We start from the raw sequence: 27,559 nt of genomic DNA on the forward strand, positions 1-27,559 counted from the left end.
CCCAAGGCAAAAATCTATAACTATTTATTTTATGTTACAGACCAACACAAAATCAAGCTAAACATTTTATAAAATTATCTAATATAATTAAGAAATGTTATCCAAACTCAATCCCCCAAATTAAAAATAAACAACTTGATTTGTTTATATTTTTATAAAAATATATAAATTTATTTTTCATTTCTTCTTTTTAGTTATTTATGTAAAATAAAACATTCAAACACTAATAAAAAATCTTTGCGTTATAAAAATAGTATCATGTGTATTTTACACTTGTTCAAAATTAAAGCAAAAATTTATGTATTATTCAATTAAATAATGGTTTAATTTAATGATGGTCAATTTAAAAAAGTGGAAAATATTCCCAAACCGGAAGAGCTTTTTTTAATTTCTTATTTTTTTACAATAAAAATATACACTTAATTTTAAATTAAAATAAAAAATTAAAAAAATTGTTTTAATAGTTTTAAATTGTTAAATAAAAGCACACACATACAAAATGGAAGTAAAGTCATGAAGTAGAATTTTGATAAAATTACACAAGCCGCCGGGCTTATTAATGAATGATGGCTCCTTGTATTATTTAGGAATGATGTGTGTATTTCAGTGTTAAAGAGCCATGGCAAAACAATACAAGATTCTACTGTAAGGCTTTCAGGGCCCAAAATGACTTAAAACGGATGAACATGATAATTTCTTCATTTAACTCCATACATCGGCCGAATAACGTTTTTGTGCTTCCATTTTCTTAAGATATTGCACAGCATCAGCTTCGCTCATATTGCCTTTGGTTGATAAAATTTTAACTAAAATATTTCTAACATCTACAGCCATGTTTTTAGCATCACTAAAAAATAAATTTATACAAATTATTCTGATACAACTTATTTCATAAAATTATATTAACAAACTTACCCGCAAATATAGAAATGACCCTTATTTTCGCCTATAACCTTCCATAACAAATCGGCATCATCTTCGATTAGATGTGTCACATAGATTTTCTTCTCCTGATCACGTGAAAAGGCTGTTTTCAATGTCAATGTACCCTTTTCAACATATTCCTCCAATTCTTCTTTGTAAATGAAATCTTCACTCTTCTTTCTACAACCAAAATAGAGTATGGTATCACCAACAACTTTGCCTTCATCACGCAAGAATTGACGCTCTTGTATAAAACCTCTGAAGGGAGCCAAACCGGTACCAGGACCAACCATGATAATAGGAGTTTCGGGTTTAGTAGGCAAACGGAATTGTGATTTACGAATGAATACAGGCACTTTAACTTCACCCGATGATGGTTGTTTCTCCTTCAAGAAGGTGGTGGCTACACCTTTGTTAATACGACCAGTGGGTGTTTTGTATTGTACCAACACAGCAGTAATGTGAACATTTGTGGGATAGAGCTGAAAGTTGGAAAAAATTTTAATACAATTATTGCTTAATGATTTTAAATTAATATTATAATTAATTTCTTATTTTTTAATTATAATTCTTTATTTAGTAAGATTATTTATTATTTCTTATTAAATGATGCAAGTTACTTTTTTATTTTAAATGCCTTGATTTCCTTTTCCTGCAACATATCAATACTAATTTCGATAACATATAATCAAACTACTTAAATTGTTTATCGAATGTTCCTTGATTTCCTTTTCCTGTAACATATCACTACTAATTTCGATAACATCTAATCAAACTACTTAAATTGTTTATCGAATGTTTATCATCACTAATGCTTTCATTCTCTTAAATATTACCGCCATTTTGACATTAATTTTCCTTTTTCTTATTATTCTTGGCAAAAGCTATGCAAAAGATCAGTTTCGCGTAATTTTTCGGTGTATTTGTTTCTATTAACGAGTAAATGTTTGGCAATTGAGTTTTTAATCTTAAATGTTGTGAAAATATTGAATAAGTGGTTATTAATAAATATAAATTGTTTGTATATACAAAAATCAATGCCAAATGAAAATTGCATAAAATTTACCGGATCGCGTCGTTTGTTGTGTTTGTGTGTTAGCTCCACTTGGAGTCTCAATCATGTTAGGAACATTGAGAAACATTTTTTAGAAGTTCCAAATAAGAAAAATGTTACTAAAATGCAAAAGTGTAATTTAAAAAGTAGAAAATCATCATTGTTATTAAAAAATTAAAGAAAAACTCGTGACTTGTTTGTATATACAAAAATCAATGCCAAATGAAAATTGCATAAAATTTACCGGATCGCGTCGTTTGTTGTGTTTGTGTGTTAGCTCCACTTGGAGTCTCAATCATGTTAGGAACATTGAGAAACATTTTTTAGAAGTTCCAAATAAGAAAAAAGTTACTAAAATGCAAAAGTGTAATTTAAAAAGTAGAAAATCATCATTGTTATTAAAAAATTAAAGAAAAACTCGTGAGGTTTTGTTGTTTCACTGAATGTGAAATTCATTTAGCCATTTTATCTCTATTTAAAATAGTAAAAAGCTGAAAAAGTGCAATATCTAAATCCAGAATTAAATTAAAAATGAAATGGTCATAAGTGTATTGCTCTGCCACTAATAGCAACATAAGATGCAACACAAATCAACAAATAACAAATCGTCAAAGCGAAAGGTAAGTCTGATACCTATTATACATATTTATACAATTGTTCTTATCCTGACTTATCTACGACAAATTATTTAAAACTTGCTAAAATTTAATACAAAACCGGCCTATATCTTGTTTCAACAATAGTCAGATAGTGTTGCGTTGCATTGATGTAAAATTCATAGAATTAGAAAACCCATTATTTCAAGCTTAGGACAACATAAATTCTTCTTTAAGATATAAATTATATAAAGTTTAGCATAGGAACATAAAAACTTACCTTGGAGGACGACGAAATCGAATAGTAACGTGGTTGCAAGCGTGGCAATAACTCACAAATATGATCAATCGGTGGCCGGCACGACTTAATGTCCTCCAAAATATGTACGATATTTCTGGAAGAATCTTGAATCCAACTTTGATATTTCTCCTTGCCCTCGGGAGTTATTGAAGCCATATTGCGCAAAAATTCCTTATCAGACTCTTCGGTACAATATTCAGCCAATTCCTTTAAAATGTGAGTTCTGGGTATGGCAGTTATTTCCAAATAGTGAGTCAAGGCAGTGCGATAAGTGGTGGGACAGGGGAAGGGATGTTTCTTGCTACTATCGGTATCGGTGTTAATCAATGAGAAAACGGTATCCAAATCAGCTTGGCACAATTTGCCTAATCTTTCAACCAAGTCTTTGTCATTGATAGGATACATGGCAACATGATCACCAGCATCATAACGCATTTTAGAACCTTCAATATTCAATTCGATATGCATGCATGAGCGGCCACCACCATGGTGCAATTCACGGTTGACAGTGACGGGAGCCAAGAAGGGATTTTTGGCATCAAATGGAGGTCGTTGATTTTGCATAGAGTGTAGACGGGCAATTTCACCAGTATAAATGCGATCGGGTTGTACATCAGGTTGTTCCAATAAACGGAATTGGCGAATTAGTACTTCCTCGCCGCCGCCTTCAATACCAAAGAAGTCACAGACTGTAGGCCAAAAACGGTCCTTCCATGTAATGAAATCATCTTCAATGCTAAAAACAAATAATTGTTTAATACATACTTAGTTATTTAAAATTTTCACATTTTACTTACTTGGCATCGTCATCACCCAAACCAAGTTCAAACACTCTAGTGGCACCCAATTCCTCCAAACGTTTATCAACATATATGGCCACCTTGTTGTAGTGTTCATAAGTTTTATTACCCAAACCAAATACCTAGAAAAAATACACAAAATAGTCAAATATTTAATTCATTTCCGGTTACAAATTAGATGGGTACTATTTTTACAACTTTCTCAATGCAAAATCTAATAGTCAAGGTCAGGTAACCCCAAAGTAGTAACAGACAAGAATTTTGTTTCTATTTTAGCTTGGGTACTCGTACCCGTTTCTTAAATTGTTCAAATATTAGATTATTATTACACAAATTATCTAATAATACAGCCGCTACTGCCTGGTGTCTGCTCCATATCACAGATTTGTTATTATTACAGCATTTCATTAATAATGAAGTTGAAGATGACGTTGTTGTTGATGATGATCTTTGTATCATTATTTTAGTACCCCATTTAAGGGAATTTAAGCGTGTTAACATTTTGTTTTTATTATTATTAAAGTGCAAAAAATAAATATTACGCAATAATCAACATATTTTTTAATCTTGTTCTAATGTTAATTTTTTACACGTTTATTTAATTATAATTCATTTAATTGCAATTAAATTTTTTACTAAGATTTGTTTATGCAATTGTTTACTTATTTTTGCACTTTATTAAAAAAAACTGCACTGCTTTTGTATTAGTAGCACAATGCACGTTGTTGCTAAAAGAAACAACCCCGTCTTTTAAGTTTAGTGTTTAACATCTCTGTTAAAGTTTAACATAAACAGAGTCGTATTTATTTAGACAATGTTTTCGTATTGTTCAAAGTAAATTAATAAAGTAGACTCAGTAGAACAGCTGACTATTTTTTTTACTTTGGTCTGAACTGTCAATTCACTTGTGGTTGTTGTGGCGAAAAATACAACAAGCCCAAAAGCAAAAACAACAACAGGCAACTTTGACAGCTCAGACCTTAAACCAAAAACAAAATTGCTTGTGGTTTTTGTAAATGTTGTATTTGTTGTAGTACTGTCGCTACTTTATTAATTTACTTTGGTATTGTTTTTGTTTCTAGTTGTCAAATTTGTTATGTACCAAGGCAAATTTATTTACAGGTATACCCAATTCTACAACAAATACAACTTTACCAAAAACAACATGTACCTTGTTTTTGTAAAATTATTTGCTAGCTGTCAAACAGCTAAACAACAGCAGACTGCAAAAATCAAACACAGGGGTGAAAATAAATAAATACGTGAAATTTACTTTCAGTAAGTTCTCCATTCACTTTTATATTATCAATTATTCTCTTTTCTACTATTTTATATTTTTTATTAAAAGAAACAAAAACGTTAATTTAAATTAATAAAGAAATGTAAACAAACTTTGACAGCTAGAAGTGAAAAAACAAATTGAGCAAAAAATAGTCAGCTGGCTTTTCGACGTCACCTTATTAGATACGCCTTGTTATGTACCCATTTGACCGTTATCTTTATGGTATTCATTTGACTAATCACTATGACTATGTGTTTTTGTAATGAAATTTAATTATGACAATGTAGATTTCAAGTTTATTAACTGCTTAACCATGAAATTGTTTATTTGTTCTTTTTTTATGATTTATGTTTGATTTAAAAGAAGATATGAATGTTGAAACATCTGCCTGTATGTATTTTAAAGTAAAAACATAAAACATTATTAATTTGAAGAGAAATTATAAGCTCTTCTATCATAGGATTTGGAATTTTAGTTTTAAAATGTTTTAATGTATATAAATATCGCAATGAATTCTTAACACAGACAATTTTTTACAAAATACCACCATAGTGGGGAGGGTATTATGCGTTTATGCTTATGTTTGTAACGCCCAAAAATATTGGTCTACCACCCAAATATACTGAACGAATCGGAATAAATTCTCTGACGGTTTAGGCTTGTGCGCAAAGTACAGGTTGATGGTCATTTTGCTAGGTCCAAGTACGAAGCTTATAGAAATTGGTTGATATCGGTAGAATATATCACTAGCCCACATAAAAATGTTCTCCCGAAATATGAGTATAGGCCATAAATGTTTAATTTATGTAGGTCTACACAAATTTCTCTATGGCATTAGGATTGATCTAAACTAGACTTCAATTACAAAGAGTCTAAGTGATCTACATTTTATTTTTTAATAATATATGTATATGGGTAAACACATTTTATATACTCGGTGTAGGGTTTAAATTTCTCGTATTTCATGTCTCTTTATTTTGGCTTACGTGACTAGGCCGACAACATAATCCCTAAATTAGAACTACTTAATTAAATATGTATCAAAAATATTTCCTAAATTGTTTTTTAAGTTATAACCATTATGAAATATGTAAGTAGGCAAGGTCTCTATCAATATTCATTATATATTTAAAAATCTAAATAATAGTGAACCAATAAATAGCAAGTTTTTGAATAAATTTTAGAAATATTTTACTTGACATTTAGTTATTCGAAAATTGCTTACATTTCATCATTATTTTCACAAACCAAGTGTATTGCTTTGTACTTTATTTACCTGAATGGTGTACACACGAATATAAATTATTTTTTTTTAATATAACCACAACTAATACAATATCATATCGTAATAGGTTTGTTCTATTTCCCGGTTCTAATTCAAATTAAGTGGCTGTTGTATGCTTGAGTTTTTATATATAAAATGCTATTAAATCATTTTAGTAGACTTTGTGTTCACCTAGTTTGACGTGTGCTTGAAATATATAGAAATAAACTTAAAATTTAACATTAGACAGTGGTTATCATTTATATAGGTTGAAAGCAAATAAAACGAAACACGACGTATAAAAATATGTATATATATGTACATGAACTAATTGAATTAAATAAAATCTTATCATTAACTATGAATGCCATGCTAAATTTCGTATGTCATTAAACTAGTTTCAAATAGTTTATTTAAAATAGTCTAGAACAATGACCTTTTCTTTCTTTAAAAAAGTACGTATATATTACTAATGTTTTTATTTGCATCTTAATTCAATCAGTCATCACAATTTTTGTAGTCATCTCATAATGACATAACTTTATTTAATATTTCATGTTTAACATGAAAAAATATTAAACAAAATATTGCTGAGTGACCATTACTTCATTCATTTATATGAGTATAAAGTAAAATGTTGCAAAATGAGTTTTAAAATTATACTTAATTAAAATAAGCCTAGTTCAAAGGTTATGCTAAGCATCGCCAAACGTGTTGTGTAAAAATCACAAAAAGTTCTCATAATAAAACGTATTTTAAATTAAAATGTAATGAAGTGTAGTGTAGTTTTTTTCCATCTAATATATGAACATTGATATTCTAATGTAAATTTTGTGATTTTTATAATGACAAATATTAGTATAATCTTTGAATCTTATGTGTGTTTTAAAATGACAAACATAGAAAAGATCCATTAAGGTGAAAAGTTTTTATTTTTATTAAAATAACCTAAGATCAGCGGTTCAAAGGTCTCCCTTTATGTCAAGCGGCAATTAATTACAAAAATAGTTTTGAGTTGAAATTATTTCTTGACACTTCATTTGTTTAAACTTCAACTAGAAAAGCCAAGCCAAGTTCAAATGACGGCCAATGAGGCTTATTTTATGGTCAATTTGCTCATTGTACCCTAAACAAATATATTTAAGGTTTTTTGTAATTACATTTTTCGTTTTTTCGTATTTTAGTAATTACATTTTTCGTAAATGAAATTAATATGATTTAGATAACACGCGAAAAAGTTCAATTGGGATTATTATTTTATATTTTGGAGCTATAGACCAAAGCTTCGAATTAATTAATTCGCTAAAATCGTAATTCTTAATTGAACAATAGTAGCTTTGAATTAAAGAAAAATTAAATTATTCAATACTTTTTTAAAGCTATTTTGTAATAGATTTGAATTAAGGAAAATTTGAAAAAATTTATAGTGAATTTTAGAACATTTGAAGTACAAATCAATTAATTCATAATGAATTTGATTTTGAAAATTTAATTAAGGATTAATTCACTCGAGGCATTGTTGTTGCACTGTATGTTATACAGAATGATTTTTAAATTTGTTCCCGCAATACTTACAGCATAATTGAGACCAGTTAAATCGGCATCACCATTTGTAATCCATTCATAAAATTCCATAGCATTATCGGTGGGATCACCTTCACCATAGGTGGCCAAACAAAACACAGCCAACGAATTGGAAATATCTTTCAATTGAAGTAATTCTTCCTACAAAAAAGTAAATTCAAATTAATATTTAATAACAGATACTTACTTCGTTTAGTAAAACAACTTACCATATCACATTCTTCAGGATCGGCTACCATACCCTTCATACGGTAGCGTATACCTTCTTTAGCCAAACGGCCAGCAAACTCCTCAGCTGTGCCAGTTTGAGAACCATAAAATACGACTAGACTACGACCTGAGGCCTTTAATTTTTTAATAAATGAATTATCGGCACTAGTCGTTGTGCTAACTGTGGTAGGTCTACAAAAAATGAGAAATAAATAATTAGAACTCATTTGTCTTTTCAAAGTTAATTTATTGTAAAATACTTACTGTATGGAATAGGAACGTATTGGTTCTTCTTCCTTCTTGCGACTACGCATGAAATACCATGCTGCTCCCGCTATCAGTACTACCAGAAGTGCTATATCAAGTGTGCCCAAAAAGGGTTCATCACCAGTAACAATTTCTTCTACCTTCTCACTGGCCATTTTAATAATATAATATTGTGTATGTGAGTTTTAAAAGGGATTTGAACTGAAAGACAAAAAGAAAGTATTAAAAAACATTTTTATTTAAAATTCAATTACTAGAAACTATTTAAAAAAAAAACTGTCTTTGCCTACGAGTGCGGGAATGTAAATGTTAATTTTATTTGGATTTTGAATTCTGAATATAATTTATTTCTTTCTTCATACCATTAACAATGCTGGTCTTCTATACATATCTATCTAAATAGGTAAGTGCTTTTGTATGTAGAAATATACATATATGTATTTCAAATGTTTATTTATATAGGAATAGTATAGGTGCGTCAAGTTGAAATCATGTGGACTGCCAGCCATACGCAATAATAATGCCACGTCAGCTTTTTGCAGTCAAAAGTCCTAATTTTCATACAATTGTTTTCTATTACCTCAGATATTTTGCAAATTCCAAAATAAAAGAATAGTAGAAAATACTTGATCTAACCTTTTGTTAATTGAAGAGTAGAGAAAATGTTAAAAATAGACGACACACACTTGTTGTATGAGGAAGTGACGCTATATGTAAAAAAAAGTTATATACATATGTATGTATGTGGTTGACCAAGCTGTTCTTTCCTTAAAGCCTACAATGTTTTAAATTGTCAGTGTCTTAGAGCAGTTCAAAACACTTTTTTGATTTCAATAAATCAATGATCCCAAAATATATTGTTGAAAGAAAGATGAGAAGAAAGTAAACATTAAAATTTTGGTAATTTTTTGAGAAATTAAACATTTGAAATTGCTAAAAAAAATACTTAGACCTTGCCCTAAATACATAATTAAATATTTTCCAGTTATAAATAAAATTTTTTCTGATTTTGTCACAGAGAAAATATTTGAATTCGAATTTATTATTCGAATGATTAAAAATCTTAGTTGAGGTGATAATGATTCGATTATTAAAATTGTTGTTATTCTGTGTCAACTGATTTTATGCTACTTGTACCGAAAATATATCTTAATATAAATCGATTGAGAACAAATCAAAACGAATCTATTTCATCAGTGTAGAAATAATACTGTGACTTTAAAAAGAAAAGAAATTCGCGAAAATTCTCGGTAAATTTTTTCCGACATCATTTTTATGAATAAATTCTGAAATTTAGGGTATTTAGGAAAATGTTTATAATATTTAAAATTGTATGTTAATAATTACTCATGTTTAGTTTGACAATATAGTATGTAATATTTATATAAATATTTGTAGTTTCATCGTAAAATCCATTTATTGTGGAATTATAGCAAATAATTCAAAATTACCATTATGAATAAGAAATTTCTCACAGGTATTAACCACATTTATTCTTTTAATTTTATTAATTTGTATCAATATATAGTGAGTCACAATGGAAGCTTTTTTTAAAAACAATATTCCGTAATCTCAGTTATCAAAAACATGACATTTTACCAAATATAAATATATATTTTTAAGATAAATTCAAATTTACTAGAGTATATATTTAAACATATTAAATTTCAGCATTTTTTTAATTTTGAATTTGGACCTATTATTTAAATATTTATAAAAGTTTCCATTGTATTGGCAACCACTGTATGTAATTATAATTTTGATTCTTGTTATTATATTAATAAGAAATTATCTGATATTTCACAATTTGACCTCAAACAAGTTGAAACATTGATCCATACAAAAACGTCTAGTCAATAATATAAATTTGTGTCCGGGGAAATAAATTAATTGATAAGAGATACTCAATCCAAATAAGTTCTTTTAAAATTAGTGCAAACATCGCTTAATAAATTTTTAAAATTAAACTAAAAAAATGTAATAGTAATATCAAATATTATTTAATAATGTTGCCAACCTAAGATAACGCTTAGATTCCCTTTCGTTAACTATAAAATACCGTCACCGAAATAATCGAAAAAAAGGTTATTTTTATAAATAAACAATTTTTGTTAATAAAGATTGATAGTTGCAATCTTTTAAGTTTAATACAATAAATAAATATTTTTTTATTGTTCAAAGTCATACCCAAACAATTCGAATTAGCGTTATCGTTAGTTTTTAACCGGTAGACTTTAGGAACGTTGTCTCCGGTTTAATGGGTATACATTTGCAAAACGTTTAACTTTGTAAAACTCAAGCTGGCTTACTTTAAACTTTAGTCTAATATTTAAAAATATTTTCTCTCCACATAGAATTATTAGAACCATAACAATATACCATTTTTAATTGAACCGTTATTTCCGTTAAAAATTATTTTTGAAAATTGTTAATCCCAACAAAATTGAACAATATTAATTGCACTTAACAAATTTAAGTATATTTTATGACGTCTACAATGATTATATAGCAAATTTTAGTTAATTAGAGGTTAACAACAGAAAGGAAATGCAAAAAATAAATTTTTAAATAAAAGTTTAAACAGAAAATAAAATGCTATTAAAAGTAAAAATTTAATCAAATGCTATTAAAATTATCTTGTTATATGACTTCAATGTTTGTTTGTTAATATTGATACTAAAAGAGAATTGAAATTATTTATTTAATAAAATGTTTAAGCATAGAAACAGAAAGACTATTGGTATTTAAAATAAATTATGTAACAAACAAGTATGTTATTAATTGAAACTCAATAATATTAAAAGTCTTTGCAATTAATTTCAAGTCGCATTCTATATAATTTCATTATTACTTAGCTTACGTTTTCTTGGGTAAATTTAGTTATTTAATTATATTAATGATATGTTACAGATTAAAGTTCATAAAAAATGTGTTTTTAATTATTATCATTTTCACAACAAAAAAAAAATAAGAAAAATGTAACAATGACGATAATATAAATATTCTTAAATAGCTTATTATCACAATTATAGCAATTGTAATTGTTTTAGGTTGTATTCTCCACTATCTCAACATAATCTATGTATTGTATATTATTTTTACTTTATCTATTCATATGTTCATTATTTGTATTTAACAAGTTGTTCGTATCTAGCTATTATTTTCACCCCAATCGTAATATGCGTTTAACAGGTTTTTTTATATTTGACTACTTAATTTATATTTCAATGTTATCTATCTCATTCAGGTTTATCACATAATCTTTAATGTATTCGTATCAACAAATTCATTTCACTTTTAAAGAATTTCTTCTTAAAATAATCACAAACTTGTTTTTTTTTTTAATTTTTCAATAGTTTAATAAAGATTCTGTAACACTTATCATTTAAAGTAAAAATAAAAGAATATTTTGTACAAAAGGGCATACTTTTAAATAAGAATACGAATGAAAATAATTACTATAAAATCTGTGTAAGATTGAAGGATGGAAAAGTAAGAATGACGTACTCTCCCGAATTAGTGCATTTTGTGATTTTTTTTTTGGATTTGAGATCTACATTGTAGATTCTACAATATCGAAGGTTTTCTATGAGATTGGGATCTTGTGATTGGCCAGGCACGTGTCTCATTTCTCATAGAGGTATATTTTACTCAGTGTATGGATATATACATAGATCTGTATATATTTTATGACATGAATTGGCCTGAAGAACAGATCCACACCATAATATTGCCACCGCCAAACTTGACTGTCTTATGTTTGTACTTGAGGTCTAGTCTCTCCGCCTGCACAAAATTTTTTAGAATTGCAATTTTTGAAGTTTTAATCTCACACAAGTCTGTTGAATTCACATAGTACTTGTATGTTAGAAGAGAGAAACGTTGTTGTTGAACAAGTGAGAGCCTTTCCTTCATGTTATTCTTGGTTTAACACCTTATTTAGTACGACAAAACTAAAGTGTATAAAAATTTATTAAATTTACTGTACAAAATAGAAATAAACGACAAAAACAAACTTATTAAAAATTTTTAACAATTTAAAATTTAAGTAAATATTTTCCATCTCTGTCAGGAACTGTGCTAGTGTCAGTCAGTCGGAGGTCACTTTTGCAATTTATTTAGAAAACATGATTTTTACACCACAACTATCGTCACAAATTATTATTTTTTATTGAAAATCGGCAAATAAACCTCAAAGTTATAAGCGTTGTTTTGAATTTAACCTCGGGTTTTGCAATTTTTTAATTACTATTTTATTGTTTACATTTGTTTGTTTTCTCTTTTAAACTGACATTCATGAGAAACATGTACATATGTATTTTGTCGTACGAACGAAAAGAAAAGTGTAGCTAGCAAACACTCAGCCTGATGCACCTAAAGCTCGTTAAACGGCATGTTTAAAACTCTAGATTTTAAATTATTTTTAGAACTAGATTTTATTTATAGTTTTGTCTAGGGGAAAATTGTTTTAAAAAGTTAGTTTTTATCATTCTAACAACCAAATAGTTTAGAAATTTCCTTATGATTTAATATTTTAAGAACAACTTGTCCATAAAGAAATAAATATATTAACTAGCTATGTATGTATTTATATACATAGATACATATATGGTATTATAAAGTCGAACTTGACCTACGATAATTTTTTTTTAATTTCCAATAAAGTATAATAAATGAAAATGTATGAATATGTATCATTAATTCTTTCCACCAAAGAGCTCAGAAAAAACACAAATTTTTGACCATCAGTCATCCGATTTTAACCATATTAGGTAAACTCGTCGGATGCAAATGCAATTTTCAGATGCACCTTTGAAAATGTTGTCCACGTAAAATTTAGAAACAATTTAATTAAAACCTACTATTTTTCATAATTTCTTATATTTAACAATAATAAATCATTATTTGAAAAAATTCATCTATTGCATGTTTTCATACAAATAATTTTTTCAAATGAAAATCGAATTTTGAAAATTTTATTAGTATGTTTTTTTGTGATGTTGAGAACATATCCAAAAACGTATTTGAAAATTTCATTTGCAGCAAGAATGCTTTTGTGAAAATACATATTTTTTAAATTATGAAATCTAAAGAGAACATAAGTATCTTTCAAATTAATCTTAAATCAATATAATCCGACATCAGCTTCGAAAGATACGAATATGTAAGGATATACAATTTTTTTAATTTTTCTAAAAATTAAACTCGTGAATAAAATCGTGAGTTTTTCGATATTAGAACAAATTTAAATGGTATATATTAATAATGTATATATTAATAAATGTGATTCCAAATTATTTAGATAAGATACCTAATAAATACACAATGATAAAATTATTAAGAACACAAATTATTTATATTATACAAATATTTTCGTAAATATTATCTATTTCCATTATTTATTTAGCATTTTTTTCTAAATTACTACAAAACCTGTATCAAATATTAAAGTGTTTAGTTGATAAGGGCACTAAACTTTTATTTCAACAAAATTTTCTGAATACAACAGTAGTTTTTTATTATTATTATTATTATTATTATTATTTAATTTTCTTGTTTGTAATAACACTTATGCGTTCTATTAATTAATTATAGCTTTCCGTTTTGGCTGCATGCGATTTGTTTGTACAGAAATGCTTATATGTATATTTATTTGTACATACATACATATAAATATTGCAATTTAATTTAATGATTGACATAAGAATGTATTATGAAGCACACTTTATTAATGAAAACAATGAATGTAAATTGAAAACATGCAATTTAGTTTTAAATACAGTTTTGACATTCACACCAGTGGTTTTACCGTAAAACTTTTACGTAAATACGAGTAGTATAAAATCTGATTAGACATGTTCATTATAATAGCTCTGTCGCAAATTTTAATTGTTTTTATTGAATAACAATTTTTTTAAGTTAGTTCTTTAGCTTTAATGTATTGGTTTTATGAATCTGAAAAACTTCAAAATTGTTTTGCAATACATAAAAAATTTTTAAATTTAATTTCCCACAAAATCAATTCAAGCTTAATAATCCGTATAACGAGGAGTCGGTGATGTTTTTTGGATGCACATTCAAAATAAGTACAAAGTATGTACAATGTATCAATTTGCTTGCTATTTTAATCAAATAAATATATTCGTATTTATGAGATAATTTTTCTATTGTTATAAAACCAAAATATTAGCATTGATGCATGCATACAATCGAAAATTTTATAATCGTTGAAATATTAAATAATAAGGAGGCGGTCTAGTCTACATATTATTATCTCTATCTAGCATTTAGTGTACGTGTAAGCATGAGTAGACTAAATTATAAAAAATTAAATAAATATTGTTTATAATAAGTGCCAGCGATGGCGAATGGAATTTGAAATCTGTATTCACAAAATAGCATTCAAAATTGTACTTTTTGCACAAATGTACATAAATATACCAAACTATATAGGTTTAAATTTTTATCCAAAAATCGATTAACTACAGAGAAATATTTCAAGCATAAATTGAATCATTGTGTTTTTATAAATTTTTGGAATAAATCGGTTTTTTCAAAAACTTTTTTAGAAATGGTTCTTGCAGTATTCTTTGGTGTTGGCAATACAATGGAAACTTTTGTAGTATTTTTTTGTATTTCATGAAAAACAATTTTAAGTGAATAAATGTTAAATCTAGGTAATGGTGTGTTTTGGCTCATATCTCAAAAATTAGTTTGCCGATTTTCTCGATTTTAAATAGCAACGGAACCAATACTATATCCGATATATTACTCTATCAATAATGTTTGTAAGTTATTTGGAGAGTTTATTTCAACATTCAAACGGACCGACGGACATGGTCAAACCGACTCCGCTATTTAGAATGATCCAGAATATAAAGTATATATATAAAGTATACATATATACTTTATGCGGTTGCCTACCAAGACCAACCTCGTTTGCCCTTCGGCCAACAGTACGAGAACTAAATTCCAAAAAAGCCATTTTTACTAACTATTAAACTATAAAAAAAACTTATTGTGCGAAAAATTATGAAAATAAAATAAATATTGAAATACATAATGGTAAAACAATATCCCTTTGTTTTGTCAATGCTATGAAATTATACCAACATTATATATTTGTTAAACTTTAATGCTTGATATTTACTATATTTTAATAGAAAACCTTGTAAATTTTAATTTATCTTAGAAATATACATATGGGCAATCGTACGTGACATTCTGTACGCCTATAGTGGAATAGATTTTGCAAAAAATAAGATTAAAAAAAATAAGTTTATTCGAAACATTGTTATCCAAAATATTGAGCGAAATAATTGTATGCATATCGTACGTGACATCGTGGGAGGTTTTTTTCTTCTTTTATTTTCTAACACTAAACCAAATATTTTTTGCTTTAATCCGTCATATTTAATATCGTTCGTGACATACCGTACGCGACAGAATTTTATTACTATAAGATAAAATATATGAATACAAAAACTAAAAAAACAAATATGTAGGTACAAAATATATTTTCGCTTTCAGAAAGTACTACATACAAATTAAATTCAAAAATTCAGTTTAAACTGTTATTTTTATAATAAGATCTAAATACATTCACATAATAAAATTTTAGAGTTTTTTAAGCTTTTCAAGGGTTTTTATTTTTTCAGTCGCTGTTGACATATTTATGGAATTCCCCATATATATTTTGTAAAAGGTTATGAAAACTGAAATTACAGAATAAAATTTGCATAAAAGTTTCCATTGTATTGTCACTCACAATATACGAAAAAAGTACATTAAAGTAGGCAATACGGATTAATAGAATAATTGTACCAAATAATTCATTGGTGTACTAATGCACTTTTTAGGTTCTAATAGTACCAAAATCAACTTTACCATCCCTGCTATATACAATATTTTTCAGTTTGCTAAAAAAACGCAACAAGTTGTTGCTCTGATAGGGTGAATTTTGCGTTGAGTACGTAAAAATTTATGTAAATTGGAAAAATACTAAATAAATATTTATTATATAATTTTTAAGGTTTCAGAAAGACTAAATAACAAATAATTACATTTATTAAATTTAAAATAAATTTTATTATTGCCTTCATATATACATACATGTACAAAAGTACGTACATGTATATAAATTAAATCAAAAGAGAAGAGAGAGTTTATTAATTGGAAAAATTTGTCTAATTTATTCCAGAGTTTAAGGAAAATTAAAAGAGAGAGATTGCATTTCTTAACTATATATGAGAAAGAAAACGTCTATTATCATGAAATATTACTGTTATTGTTTGACAATTGAAAAGTTTAATTTTGCAATTGTACACGCGCCATCAGTTTGTAAAAGTTTACGTATACAATAAATATGTACATAAGTTTTTAATAGCTATTTTTACACATGATTTTTAAAACTTGATTTAGTAAATACATTTTTGTATCAAAAAAAACCGAACTTTAAACTTGTTAAGGTTTAACCTTGACCGTCGCACAAAATACAAACAAAAGAGAATGAAGCAATAACAGATCAACTAAACTACACCAGAGACGGAAATTTGCTTATTAAAAATACACATAATGGACATGAACATAACATTTTAAAATATTTAGCAACAAAAAGCATTAACTTTTTATTTTACACTTTACATTTTATACTTTTATTTTGCTAACAGACTTTGGCCTGTTTTATGATAATGGACTTTGTTACTCTGCTTGATTAAGTTACATTATAAAATAAACGTTAGCTTTATAACTAAAAAAAAAGTACCGAAATACAATAGTACTAAATATTCCATCTCTGCTAAAAACACTCGCATACAACTGACAGATCACAGGAAAAGATAGAAATGAATAATAAAAAAAATAAATATATACAATACAACAACATTGTACATACGTATGTACACAAATTCACTCTTAATGGCCTCAATTTTGTAAAAACACGAAACGAAACCTCTAAAATTTTTACAGTTTTTCATTTATGTTTAATTACAAAAATTATAAACTTACCTTTTTGCAAACAAAAAAAAAATATATAAAAATTAACTAAAAATTTTAACTAAAAGTTGTTGAAAAATCAATATGTAGGTATAATAATCCTTTAGCAGATGATGTTAATATAAAATCAGAAAAGGTTCATTGATTTTAAGGTGTGCGTTTCTTTTTAACGATTTTTTTTCTTCTTGTATCTAATATCGCGTCGTTGCCCTCTTCTCTAATAAATTCATAGCCCGTTTTGCAATATTCGATATTTTTTTTAGTTGGTTTTTTTGCGTTTCTTTATAAGAGGTCCACAACGATAACAATTCCAATTTACAAACGATCAGAGCCGAATACAACACTAAATAATCACACTAATCACTTTTACTTAAAGTGAAGTTTAAATCGCGTGTTTTCCAAAAGAAAAAAAAGCTAAAATTTCTTCGTTTTCCTTCGTCTGTGCCAAAATATATGGAACAGACTTTTTTTATGTTACACGTCGTTCCAGCTTGGAACTCAAAAAATGACTGAAATCCTAATGTATGGCCACAGTCAATTGATAGCAAAAGTGAACGAGCAGACTACTGTGAAATACAGCAACAAATAAACTTTTAGCAAGTGAGTAAAACACAAATAAAGATGAATGACAGCAAAGTGGAAATACAAAAATAAAATAACAACAACAATCACATAAAATCAGCCAGTCAGTCACACCGTTTGTCAGTTAGTTAGACACACAGTCATACATACAAATCACTTATTAAATCCAATACACTCAAAGAAAACTTTACGTATCTATATAAAAAAAAACAAAAAAAAAAAATTAAAAAACGCATGAAATAATTGTTGTAATGACCACCTTTTGTATGTAGATACTTTATTTTTCTTGTCTAATCATTTGTTAAATAAGATTTGTATTGTAATTTTAACTAAACAATTTCTATCTTTAACTCACACACTCACTTCAGCATTCACTTTCTCATTTAAACTTTGTCTCTGATCTTGCTATTCTCTTTGGTTAGTTTTGGCCGATAAGTATCTTTCTAATACTACAACTCTACTCATGTGTAAAAGTTGTCCGTCTGACAATCTTCACCAACCGGACATTCTTTTTTAATTTAAATTTTGTTCATTCGTTTCTCTCCTTTCTTATTGGGATTGCTCTAAACATGTTTTTCTTTTAGTCTTGGACTTGTGATTTTCATTTCAGTAGATAAAAAGATGTGGTTACCTGCCATAGTATAGGTGGGATGTGTAAAAAGTTTTTAGCATTTCTAAAACTTCATAACATGTGAACAAATTATAGAAGAATCGAATTAGACTGCTGTATTTGGATGGGTTTAAGTTTTGTACATAGAGAATTATACATAGAGACGATACTCCGTGTTGTCAAACAAAAATCATTCGTCTGATACAACAGCAAACTACTTTTACTAACATGTATTTTGTTGTTGCGAGAGTTAGGTTTTTGATAATTACGTCTCGTATCTATGTTACCCTATAATTTTGTATTTAAATTCTTTTTAAATATTTATAACCTATATCACAATAATGCGGAGGGTATATTATGTTTGTGCTGATGTTTACGCCCAAGAATATAAGTCTACCGATCGACTCAGAATCGTTTTCTGAGTCTATTTAATGGTCGTCTTTACCAGACACATGATAGAAAGGAGTATGTGATGGGATCTTTCTTGGATATAATAATGGAAATATGTATATCCTCAATAGTCGATGCTCTAGCTGACTTAGGCGTCGATTGGCGGATAGCGGACTGCCAGGAATCATGTTTAAGAGCAGGAACGGATTATATAGTACCTACACCGAATTTTGATAGGACCTGTGTGATTAGAATACCGACAACGCATCGGGACGCTTCGATATCAAAGACGGAAACTGCACGGGCTCAAACATTTTCTCAGATCAGCCCGACACCTGCACCATTTTTTAGACAGATATCTATGCAGCGAGAAGAATCCGGGAATTAAATCTCAAAACATGATAGCCTTGCGTCAAGCGTGGTCTTAACTCTAACGTATTTCTGTCGAAATGATTTAATTGTTCATACACTGGTTAACGTAAAACCTTTTATGGGACTGCCTCGCTTACTTTTATGATCTAGCATCTCTCAGAGATGTGTTCATTTACTAATCTAATCAATGTATAATTCACAGCAGTCGTGAACATTTCTAAGAGTATCACAATAGGCCACAAGTCTTTCGAGTAAACTCGCTAAGTTTCGAGCAACCCATGTAAGCTAATGTCCGTCTGGCTATGTAAACATTGTGCGCAAAGTACAGGTCGCAATTTTGAAGATATTTGTTTTTGGCACATACGTTTTTTCTGCTCAAGGACGAAGAATATTGAAACGGGTTGAAATCGGTGAATTATTTCACCTAGTCCCCATACTATCATATAAGGTCCACTTCCGAAAATCACATTAAAGAGCATAAATCTCTTAAAAATGATGTAGCGAAATTCAACACAAATAACTTCATGACGATCGGATCATAATTCGTCATAGCTCCCATATACGGCTAGTTTTCCTCATCTACTCATTGTAGGGTATTATATGGTTGGGCTTGATCGACTATACTGCCTTTCTTGTTTTATTTATATACATTATTTTTCAGTAATTATTGAAATTAGAAGGATTAGAATTCTACAACTACTGAAAAAATTCGTGCATTATTTTCCATAATATGCCATTGAAACAAATCCGATATTTAAAATAATTGTTTTCAATATTGTACCTTATGCCAAACTTTTTTAATGATGTGATGACATACACCTGTTTCAATATTACAGTGATGTCAACAAAATTTATCTAATTATTGCATATACGAGTATTAAATTCCAAACAGAATCCCACATTTAAGTTTAGGCATCTAATTAAACATGCTTAAAACGTTCACAAACTAATCAGAAACTTAACATTGTATATGAATATGTACTTATAAGTATTTTAAGTACTTTTTATAGCAATTATATTTTTAAAAAATATATGCATGTTTTATCGTAACTAATGTTAGAGAGTTATTATCACAAAGATCAAATATCATATTCGTAACCTTTCATAATAACATTAAAGTTTTACAAAATTACACTTATAATATAATTAAATTTCAAATTAACGTAAAACTTCCTGTATGTCTTCGTGATCATCATCACTGTCTTCGCCACTAATAGCTGCTGAGCCATGCATTGGTTTCCATATCATATTAAAATCTAGATTACATTCGTTGGCGATTTTTTGCACCAATGACTTTTCCAGCACACCTGAAGAGCTCCAGTTTGGTTCACGCATTACCAATTCTTTCAATGCCTTGGCCGCTTCATTATACTGTTTGGTATAGGTCAGAGCTCGTACCATTAAAGCTATAATATCCGATTGACGTATAGGCGGCATTTCTGGTTTGACTAGGTATTAAAAAATAAGCAAAAATAAACTATTAACCTGAAATTAATTAAATCAATTCAAACATACTCAGCATATTACGGCATCCAGATATTACCGCTTGATTTTCACCATTTGCTAAGGCATTTTGTAAATCCAAAATGTTTTTGACTTCAACCATAGTCCGCTGTAGATTGTTAATGGCCTGCTGGGTATGACCACCCAATTTTTCCAAGCATTTATGAGCTTCTTGCATGGCCTTTAAAGCTTTCTCGTAATTGTGGTATTCATCGATTTCTATTTGAGCACAGATGGCATAAAAGTTTGCCAATGAATCGTAAGCCTGACCTTTGGAGTAGAATGTAACAATATGTTTCAATATATTGTTATCATCTTGCCAATTAAGTGCCTGCAGATAGTTAGCAGCCATTATATAAACTTCATGTTGTCTCGACATATTGGCAAAGAAGATTATCTTTTCGGTATTGCCCGACTTCAGCAAGCTTTTCATGCCCCTTACTTTATCGCCAGCTTGAGTAAATTTCTTTGTAGCTGTATGATAATCACCCTGTTGCTGCAACACCTCTCCCAATTGGGTCAAAATATAAACGCGTGATTCTTCATCGACTTCACCTTTAGTGGGCGTTAACATTTCAGCTAAATCTTCGGTCACTGGTACTCCCTTGTCTACACAGATTTGTATGGATTTCTTCAATTGTTTTGTCTTAGCTAACAGAAAAGCCGCCTTCTGGTGTTGCTCCACACTCATAAAGAATTCAGCGCAACGTTGTATTAACTCGGGATCGGATTCTGCTGTCAATTCAGAGGCAATTATTTCCAATATATCAGGTTGTTCCGATTCAAAAGCCATATCTAATGCCTTATGTAGCATACCAGCTCGATGATATAGTTCGACGGCTCTTTTGTAAGAGCCACATTCTTCGAAATAAGCTGCCGCTACAGCCTTTTCACGACTTCGGGAGGAGCTGGCCACTGTCCAAAGTTCATCTTGAAAGTCATTTTCCTTACATATGCGTATAGCATTGCTAAAGGTTTGAGCTCTGGTATAGAACATTATAGCATCTTGAAATTTGCCAACATTTTCATAATGACGAGCCAAATGATAACAAGCAGCACGATCTCCAGATTGACGGGCAATAGCATCAGCTTTGGATATTTTTCCCAAGTAACAGAGTATCTTGACCTGTGGATAATATTAATAATAAATTGTGAACATGTTTATATTTTTAGTATTAAAAAGTTTACCTGAGAATACCAGTCTTCTGCTTTTTGATATATGATCAAAGCAGCATCCATATCTCCTGAACTTTCCACATATTGACCCCACCATTTAAGCATTTTTGGATCAGTCGTATTTTGCATGTAACGCTGAAATTGGAAACGAATATCTAGAGAATTTGCATGTTGATTTATATCCTAATTAACCTTCATTGAAGCTGGATTTTCCAACAACATTTTTGTGATATTTTGCACCGGATTTTGTGTTTTCTCATAGAATTGTAAAGCACCTGCAATATCACCATTCTCCCTTAATTCTGTGGCCTTTTGAAAGTATGTGTTCTTCAAATTTATACGATCATGCGTTTCAGCCAACTTAATGGCTTCATCCACTTTACCCAACGATCTCAAATGTTTATTTAATAAATCATATCTTTCAGATTTACGAAATAATTCTTGAGCCTTTTCAGTCATGCCCAATTCCGCAGCTAATACAGCCGTTTTGGCTTCTTGTTCCAAATCATCGTCTTCTAGGGCTTGTCTGACTGCTCGCACAGAGCTAGCCTTTTCCAAATGACCTAAGCACACCTTGGCTACGTCCAAACGCTTGGTTTCAATACACATTTTGGCCAAATTCGACCAAACAGCTTTTGATTGAATTGATCTAATGCTACGATAAGCCAAGTCCATATTACCTTCTGACACATGCATGCTAAAGTTTAAAACCATTTTACGGGTAGAAGGATCACAATCTTTAAGATCAATAAAATCTCTTAAAGGTCTCTCGCGTATCAAATTAATGTCAATGGTTACCTTAAAAGAATTGGTGTAAATGGTGGTAAACTAAGACAAATTATCAATATCTTACCACATTAGGTATGCATATATTAAGCAATTGTTCTCCTACATCTAAATCTATGTTTTCCAATACATTTAACTTGTTTTTTTCCGAATAAAACATCACCCAAACACTAGTTTCCACACAGTGACTAGAATTCTCCGGAGTTTTAGCTTTATCTGAATTTACCTTCTGTTGCATTGTTTTAATTTCCAGGGCCAGTAGGCGTGGCTCATCTATGTCCCACCATAAAGAAACTGGTATACAGGAACTTTTTTCCTTTTCCTTATCAATCAAATCTTGCTCCATTAAGACATTTTTCTCGAAATCCCAACAATATAGTACTGGCTTGGGAATAAAACTGCGATTGGCAATAACTAAAGCCAAGTGAGTGCCACTGGCATTACATTTAACCTGCATTACTTCACCGAAGTCTTCAAAGAGGTCGTAAGCCGATTTGGGTGGGAATAAAATTTTGGGATCATGTCTAGATATGTCAAAGGTTTTAATATAACCATTCATAGTAAATATTGAAAAATAACACGATGTAAGATCCATGCCAATAATTTTTCCTTCCGTAGTACTAGCTTGGATCTTGTGTAGCACGACCCCGCCTATGGAATACACACTGACATCAGTAGCCGTTAGGCAAAATATATTCTGATGATTAATGCAAAGAGCCAAGCATTCGGCATTAAATGTCTGCAATAATTTTACACTGAGATTTGTAATTTTATCATTTTTCAATGAGTCACTTGAAGTAGATTCAAGGCTATTGCCAAATTCTGGTATACGATCGACTTTATCTATATTATATGTGGATATACTACGACCATTACTCAATGCCAAATTTGAATTATTCAAAGCCAGAACCGTAACACTGAATTCCGCTTGCACAACACAATTTCTGTGATCAGCATGCTCTAAGAAAATATTGCGAGCACTCTGTTGTACGGCCCATATTTCACGGGTGTGTTGAGAAAGCAATGGTTGTTCCTTTAAGACATACACATTAGAAACACAATTCACCAAAATACAAGGTTTCGCTAACTCATTGAAACCCCACAAACATTGTTTAATAGCACCTCTAACGGCAGAAACATTAGTAAGTTTCCACATATTTTCAGGTGTAGTCGAAATATAACCAGAAGTACGTTTCCAAGTATAAAGATTACCCAAATTAGTACCAGCACATATAGCTTGATTGTCAGCTATATAAGTGATACAAGTGAAGTACTCATTGGAATTATGGGTACTTTTCATGGGTCTAAGAATAGTACCGCCAGTACCGTTTAAGTGATTTGCCAGAGAACTGTTTTCGTTGCTATCGTGACTGAAAAATTGGGATGCTGTAGTCTGATGTTCTACGGAGGGTTTGGTGCTTGGTAAATCCATTTTTAGCAAATAGTTGTCGCTCTTTTCTATGTCCCAAATGCGTACGGAAAGATCACCTGAAATGTAAAGATTAAAAACATAACTGTACATTGTGATAATGAACGTTTAAAAACATAAATATATAAAATCCAGAATGGGACCATGGTGGCTGGATTTCTCAGAATAATTAAAATTTGGGATATATTTTAAAAAATTTATTTGTAATTTTGTGTATATTTTAGAGATTTTCTATTCCCGCATTTTTTCATTTCCCGGGAAATCGGAATTAATTTTGAACACTTTTGAATTGACAATGTTTTGCTTATTAAATCAAAAATTAAGTAATGATGTTAATTAAAACTTGAAGAAAATCCAATAATATTAAACAAAATTAAATTTAACCGAAGGTGGTTTTATTCCAAAAATTTTAGTTTTACTCTTTGTGAAAAAGCTAAATACTAAAATAATTCCACTTTCGATCGGAATAGAATTCCGTGACAGCCCTGAACATTCACGAGTTTTTGGAATAATTTGAATAATGAACATGTTATTGGTCTATTTGGGTTAAATGTTTTGTATGAATCTTCTCTATTTGTTTTGGGACTTTAAGCATCGTTTATAGAAAGTCAAATTCCAAAAACATCAAATAAAACTAAGGAAAATAATTCCCGGATTTCGGGACTGAAAATATTGCAGAATTCCCTGGATTTCTCGTTCCGGGAATTCCCGTGAAGAACTCTAGTATATTTGTATAGCTAATTGTCCAACTTTTATAAACATAGTCTTATATTAATCGTCCCTTTTACTTAAGAAAGAGGCAGAGTATTCCATTTCTGCCTCTACCAGTATAAATATTCTTTAGCAAATTGTATACGGAAAAGGATACAATTTTAGATTATTGATGACCTCTGGTCTTGGACTAGTTTTTCCAACTGAAAAAAACCTCTTAAATTTTTGGTTTTCAAAAAAAAGTTTATATTTTCCCTTAGCTAAACTGAAACATAAATCACAGAAATAAACAGGATTTAAAATGTTATACATTGTATAAAGTTAGAATAGCTTATCATAGAAAATCTCTGTTTGTCTCCAACTTTATTTGTGTTAAAAATAAAAGTTATATTGATAGACTTAAAGGCGTGAATAATTTAGTTAGCCCCTTTCTATTACCAAAAGATAAGGAGTAAAAGCATTAAAAGTGAAACTGCTGCCTTATCTATTGCTAAACAAAGAATAAAACAGTTTTTGTTTTAAAAATATAAGTGTTTCCTAAATTATCAGCCACAGCAGTTATTTCACCATATATATTGTAATTATGGTATATAATTTGTTGCTATTTTAACTCTTGAAAAGTTGGTAAGTTATTGCATCATTTAATTAAGTAAACAAATGATTAATTCAACTTACCAGTAATTATGGCCAACGTTGAAGACGTCCAGGTTATAGCTCCTTTTTTACCAGTTACCGGAGAGCTTAGCTTGACACGATCCAGTTCTGTTAATATTCCTGTAGATTCCACTAAATACATAATAACCGACATATCGTCCATTAAACAAATGACAGCATCTCTTTTAAAAATATTAAACTGTGAATTAAAATTTAACTGAATTTGTTTTAAAACTCTTACTTCTTGGGATGCCACAACATCTGGGTAATGGGAATCGAGTTATTGTTCAATACCTCTGCACATGTGCCACCTTGATTTATGTAATACAAACGACCATCATGTGTGGACACATAAAAACAATAATTATCCTTTATATCCGTATGGGTGGCTGTACGAACAGCTGTACGGGGCCGCCAATTGGTTAAAGTGTCCAATGCATTTTCATCTCCAGCTACCGCAGCTTTAGCTAAATTCACCATTTCTTCGCGCAATTCACTGCATATAGTTCGTCGAAATGTAATCAGTGTTAGAACATCACGTAAATCATGAGAGAACATGGTTAAAAACTGATACTGTCCATCACAACGCCAACCTGTTAAGAGACCCATCGTGTCTGTCGTCACCATGCGTCCACCCTTTTCACTAAACTCCACCATTGTTATGGCTGCCTTGTGGGGACCACTTACGCTGGCGAACTCACGATGGCCGGCAAACCATACATGTATATCACCATTTTCCCAACCGGTAACTAAAAGTACCCTCTCCGGATGCCAAGCCATGGCCGTACATTGTGATGTGGAATGAACAGGATAGCTAACATCACGTTGAGGCTCTCCCTTTATAATACTCTTTATTAGTATTACTGTTTATATAACAGTATTTAAGAAAAACTTACATTATCCGCAAAGACTGTTACAGATCCTCCTCTCTCCTGATTATATGAGGCCACAGCAAATATAGGTTCATGAGAATGCCATGATCCTATAGTGCCTACAGCATCCGAATCTAAAAATTCCACTTTTGTGTCGAATAACAATGTCATTTTTGTTTTTATTCACAGAAAACTTTACCACTTGTAATAAAGTTTCTGTTTTGTTTCAACACTTTGAAAAATAACCGTTGATATGGCAACCATATTGCCACCCTTATTGACATGACTCAATATTGCTAAACAGCTGCTTATATTTATTTAGTTGCCATTATTTTAAGTGTATGTGTTGTAGCATATATTTTAGGGCTGGAAACATTAATAACAAGAGCAGTGTGCTGCATAGTATTAGGCTGATATGAAAATATATATTTAAATTACTCTTTATTACTTAAGAATTAGACAATTCAATTCTTAACCTATTGTCTGAGATGGTAGTCGTCTGATTTAGATGATTAGATGATGTACACGTATGGTTGGTCACAGTTTTACCTACACACAGCCTCAAAAGTCAGTAACACCAGTAAATTATTTGATTTTTTTTTAGTTTCGGGTTGTTGCAGATTTGGCCGTATATTTGGTTCGGTTCTGGAAAAGGTTTAGAAAGGACTCTAATGTTTTTCATTATTTAAAAAAAATAATATAAATCAGTGTTATTTACTCACTTTTGACACCCCTAGTATGACTTAGTAATCCAGATATACATCAAAAATAGTTCAAAAATTATTCTGGCTTTTTTTTACATCTCAGCCATTTGCCAATTGTCTCGATTTTATATAGCAACCGAACCGGGTCTATAGCGGTTATAGTGATGTTTGAATCAAGTATGTAAGTTATTTGGGGGCTTCGGAAAGTTAATTTCACATGGCTATATCTACTCCGCAATCTATAACGATCCATATTTTATTTTTTGGTAAAAACAAATGTCATCACTAATGGTGAAGGGTATAAAAAGTGCTCAGCATACTTTTCTGTCATCGGTTTGTAGGTTGTTGTTGTTGTAGCAGCAGCGATTGCTGAGTTGAAAGCCCTTGGCCGAGTGAACTCGGGTCATTTAGGTGCGTACAACCGGCAGTCGTGGGAATGTAAGTAAATTCGTTTGCATGCTTCAATAAGCAGAAAATAAGTAGCAACATGAAAT

General features: G+C 29.7%; 2 protein-coding genes across 2 annotated transcripts; both read right to left on the minus strand.

Moving 5' to 3' along the window:
* Positions 1–139: 139 nt before the first annotated feature.
* LOC135958934 (NADPH--cytochrome P450 reductase) lies at positions 140–17,783 on the minus strand. Its single transcript, XM_065509885.1, has 8 exons — positions 17,289–17,783; positions 8,280–8,483; positions 8,015–8,207; positions 7,797–7,946; positions 3,673–3,797; positions 2,855–3,611; positions 916–1,406; positions 140–847 (listed from the first exon to the last, which is right to left on the minus strand). The coding sequence occupies exons 2-8, from the start codon at positions 8,435–8,437 to the stop codon at positions 703–705; spliced, it is 2,019 nt and encodes a 672-aa protein (XP_065365957.1). The 5' UTR covers positions 8,438–8,483; positions 17,289–17,783; the 3' UTR covers positions 140–702.
* A 2,511-nt stretch (positions 17,784–20,294) lies between these two features.
* On the minus strand, positions 20,295–26,532 carry rempA (intraflagellar transport protein rempA). Its single transcript, XM_065509957.1, has 8 exons — positions 26,386–26,532; positions 25,731–26,326; positions 25,511–25,671; positions 22,763–24,183; positions 22,102–22,707; positions 21,922–22,044; positions 20,746–21,859; positions 20,295–20,678 (listed from the first exon to the last, which is right to left on the minus strand). The coding sequence occupies exons 1-8, from the start codon at positions 26,530–26,532 to the stop codon at positions 20,389–20,391; spliced, it is 4,458 nt and encodes a 1,485-aa protein (XP_065366029.1). The 3' UTR covers positions 20,295–20,388.
* Between the last annotated feature and the right edge of the window lie 1,027 nt (positions 26,533–27,559).

Source organism: Calliphora vicina, chromosome 4 (assembly GCF_958450345.1).
Source record: "Calliphora vicina chromosome 4, idCalVici1.1, whole genome shotgun sequence".
NCBI lineage: Eukaryota > Metazoa > Arthropoda > Insecta > Diptera > Calliphoridae > Calliphora > Calliphora vicina.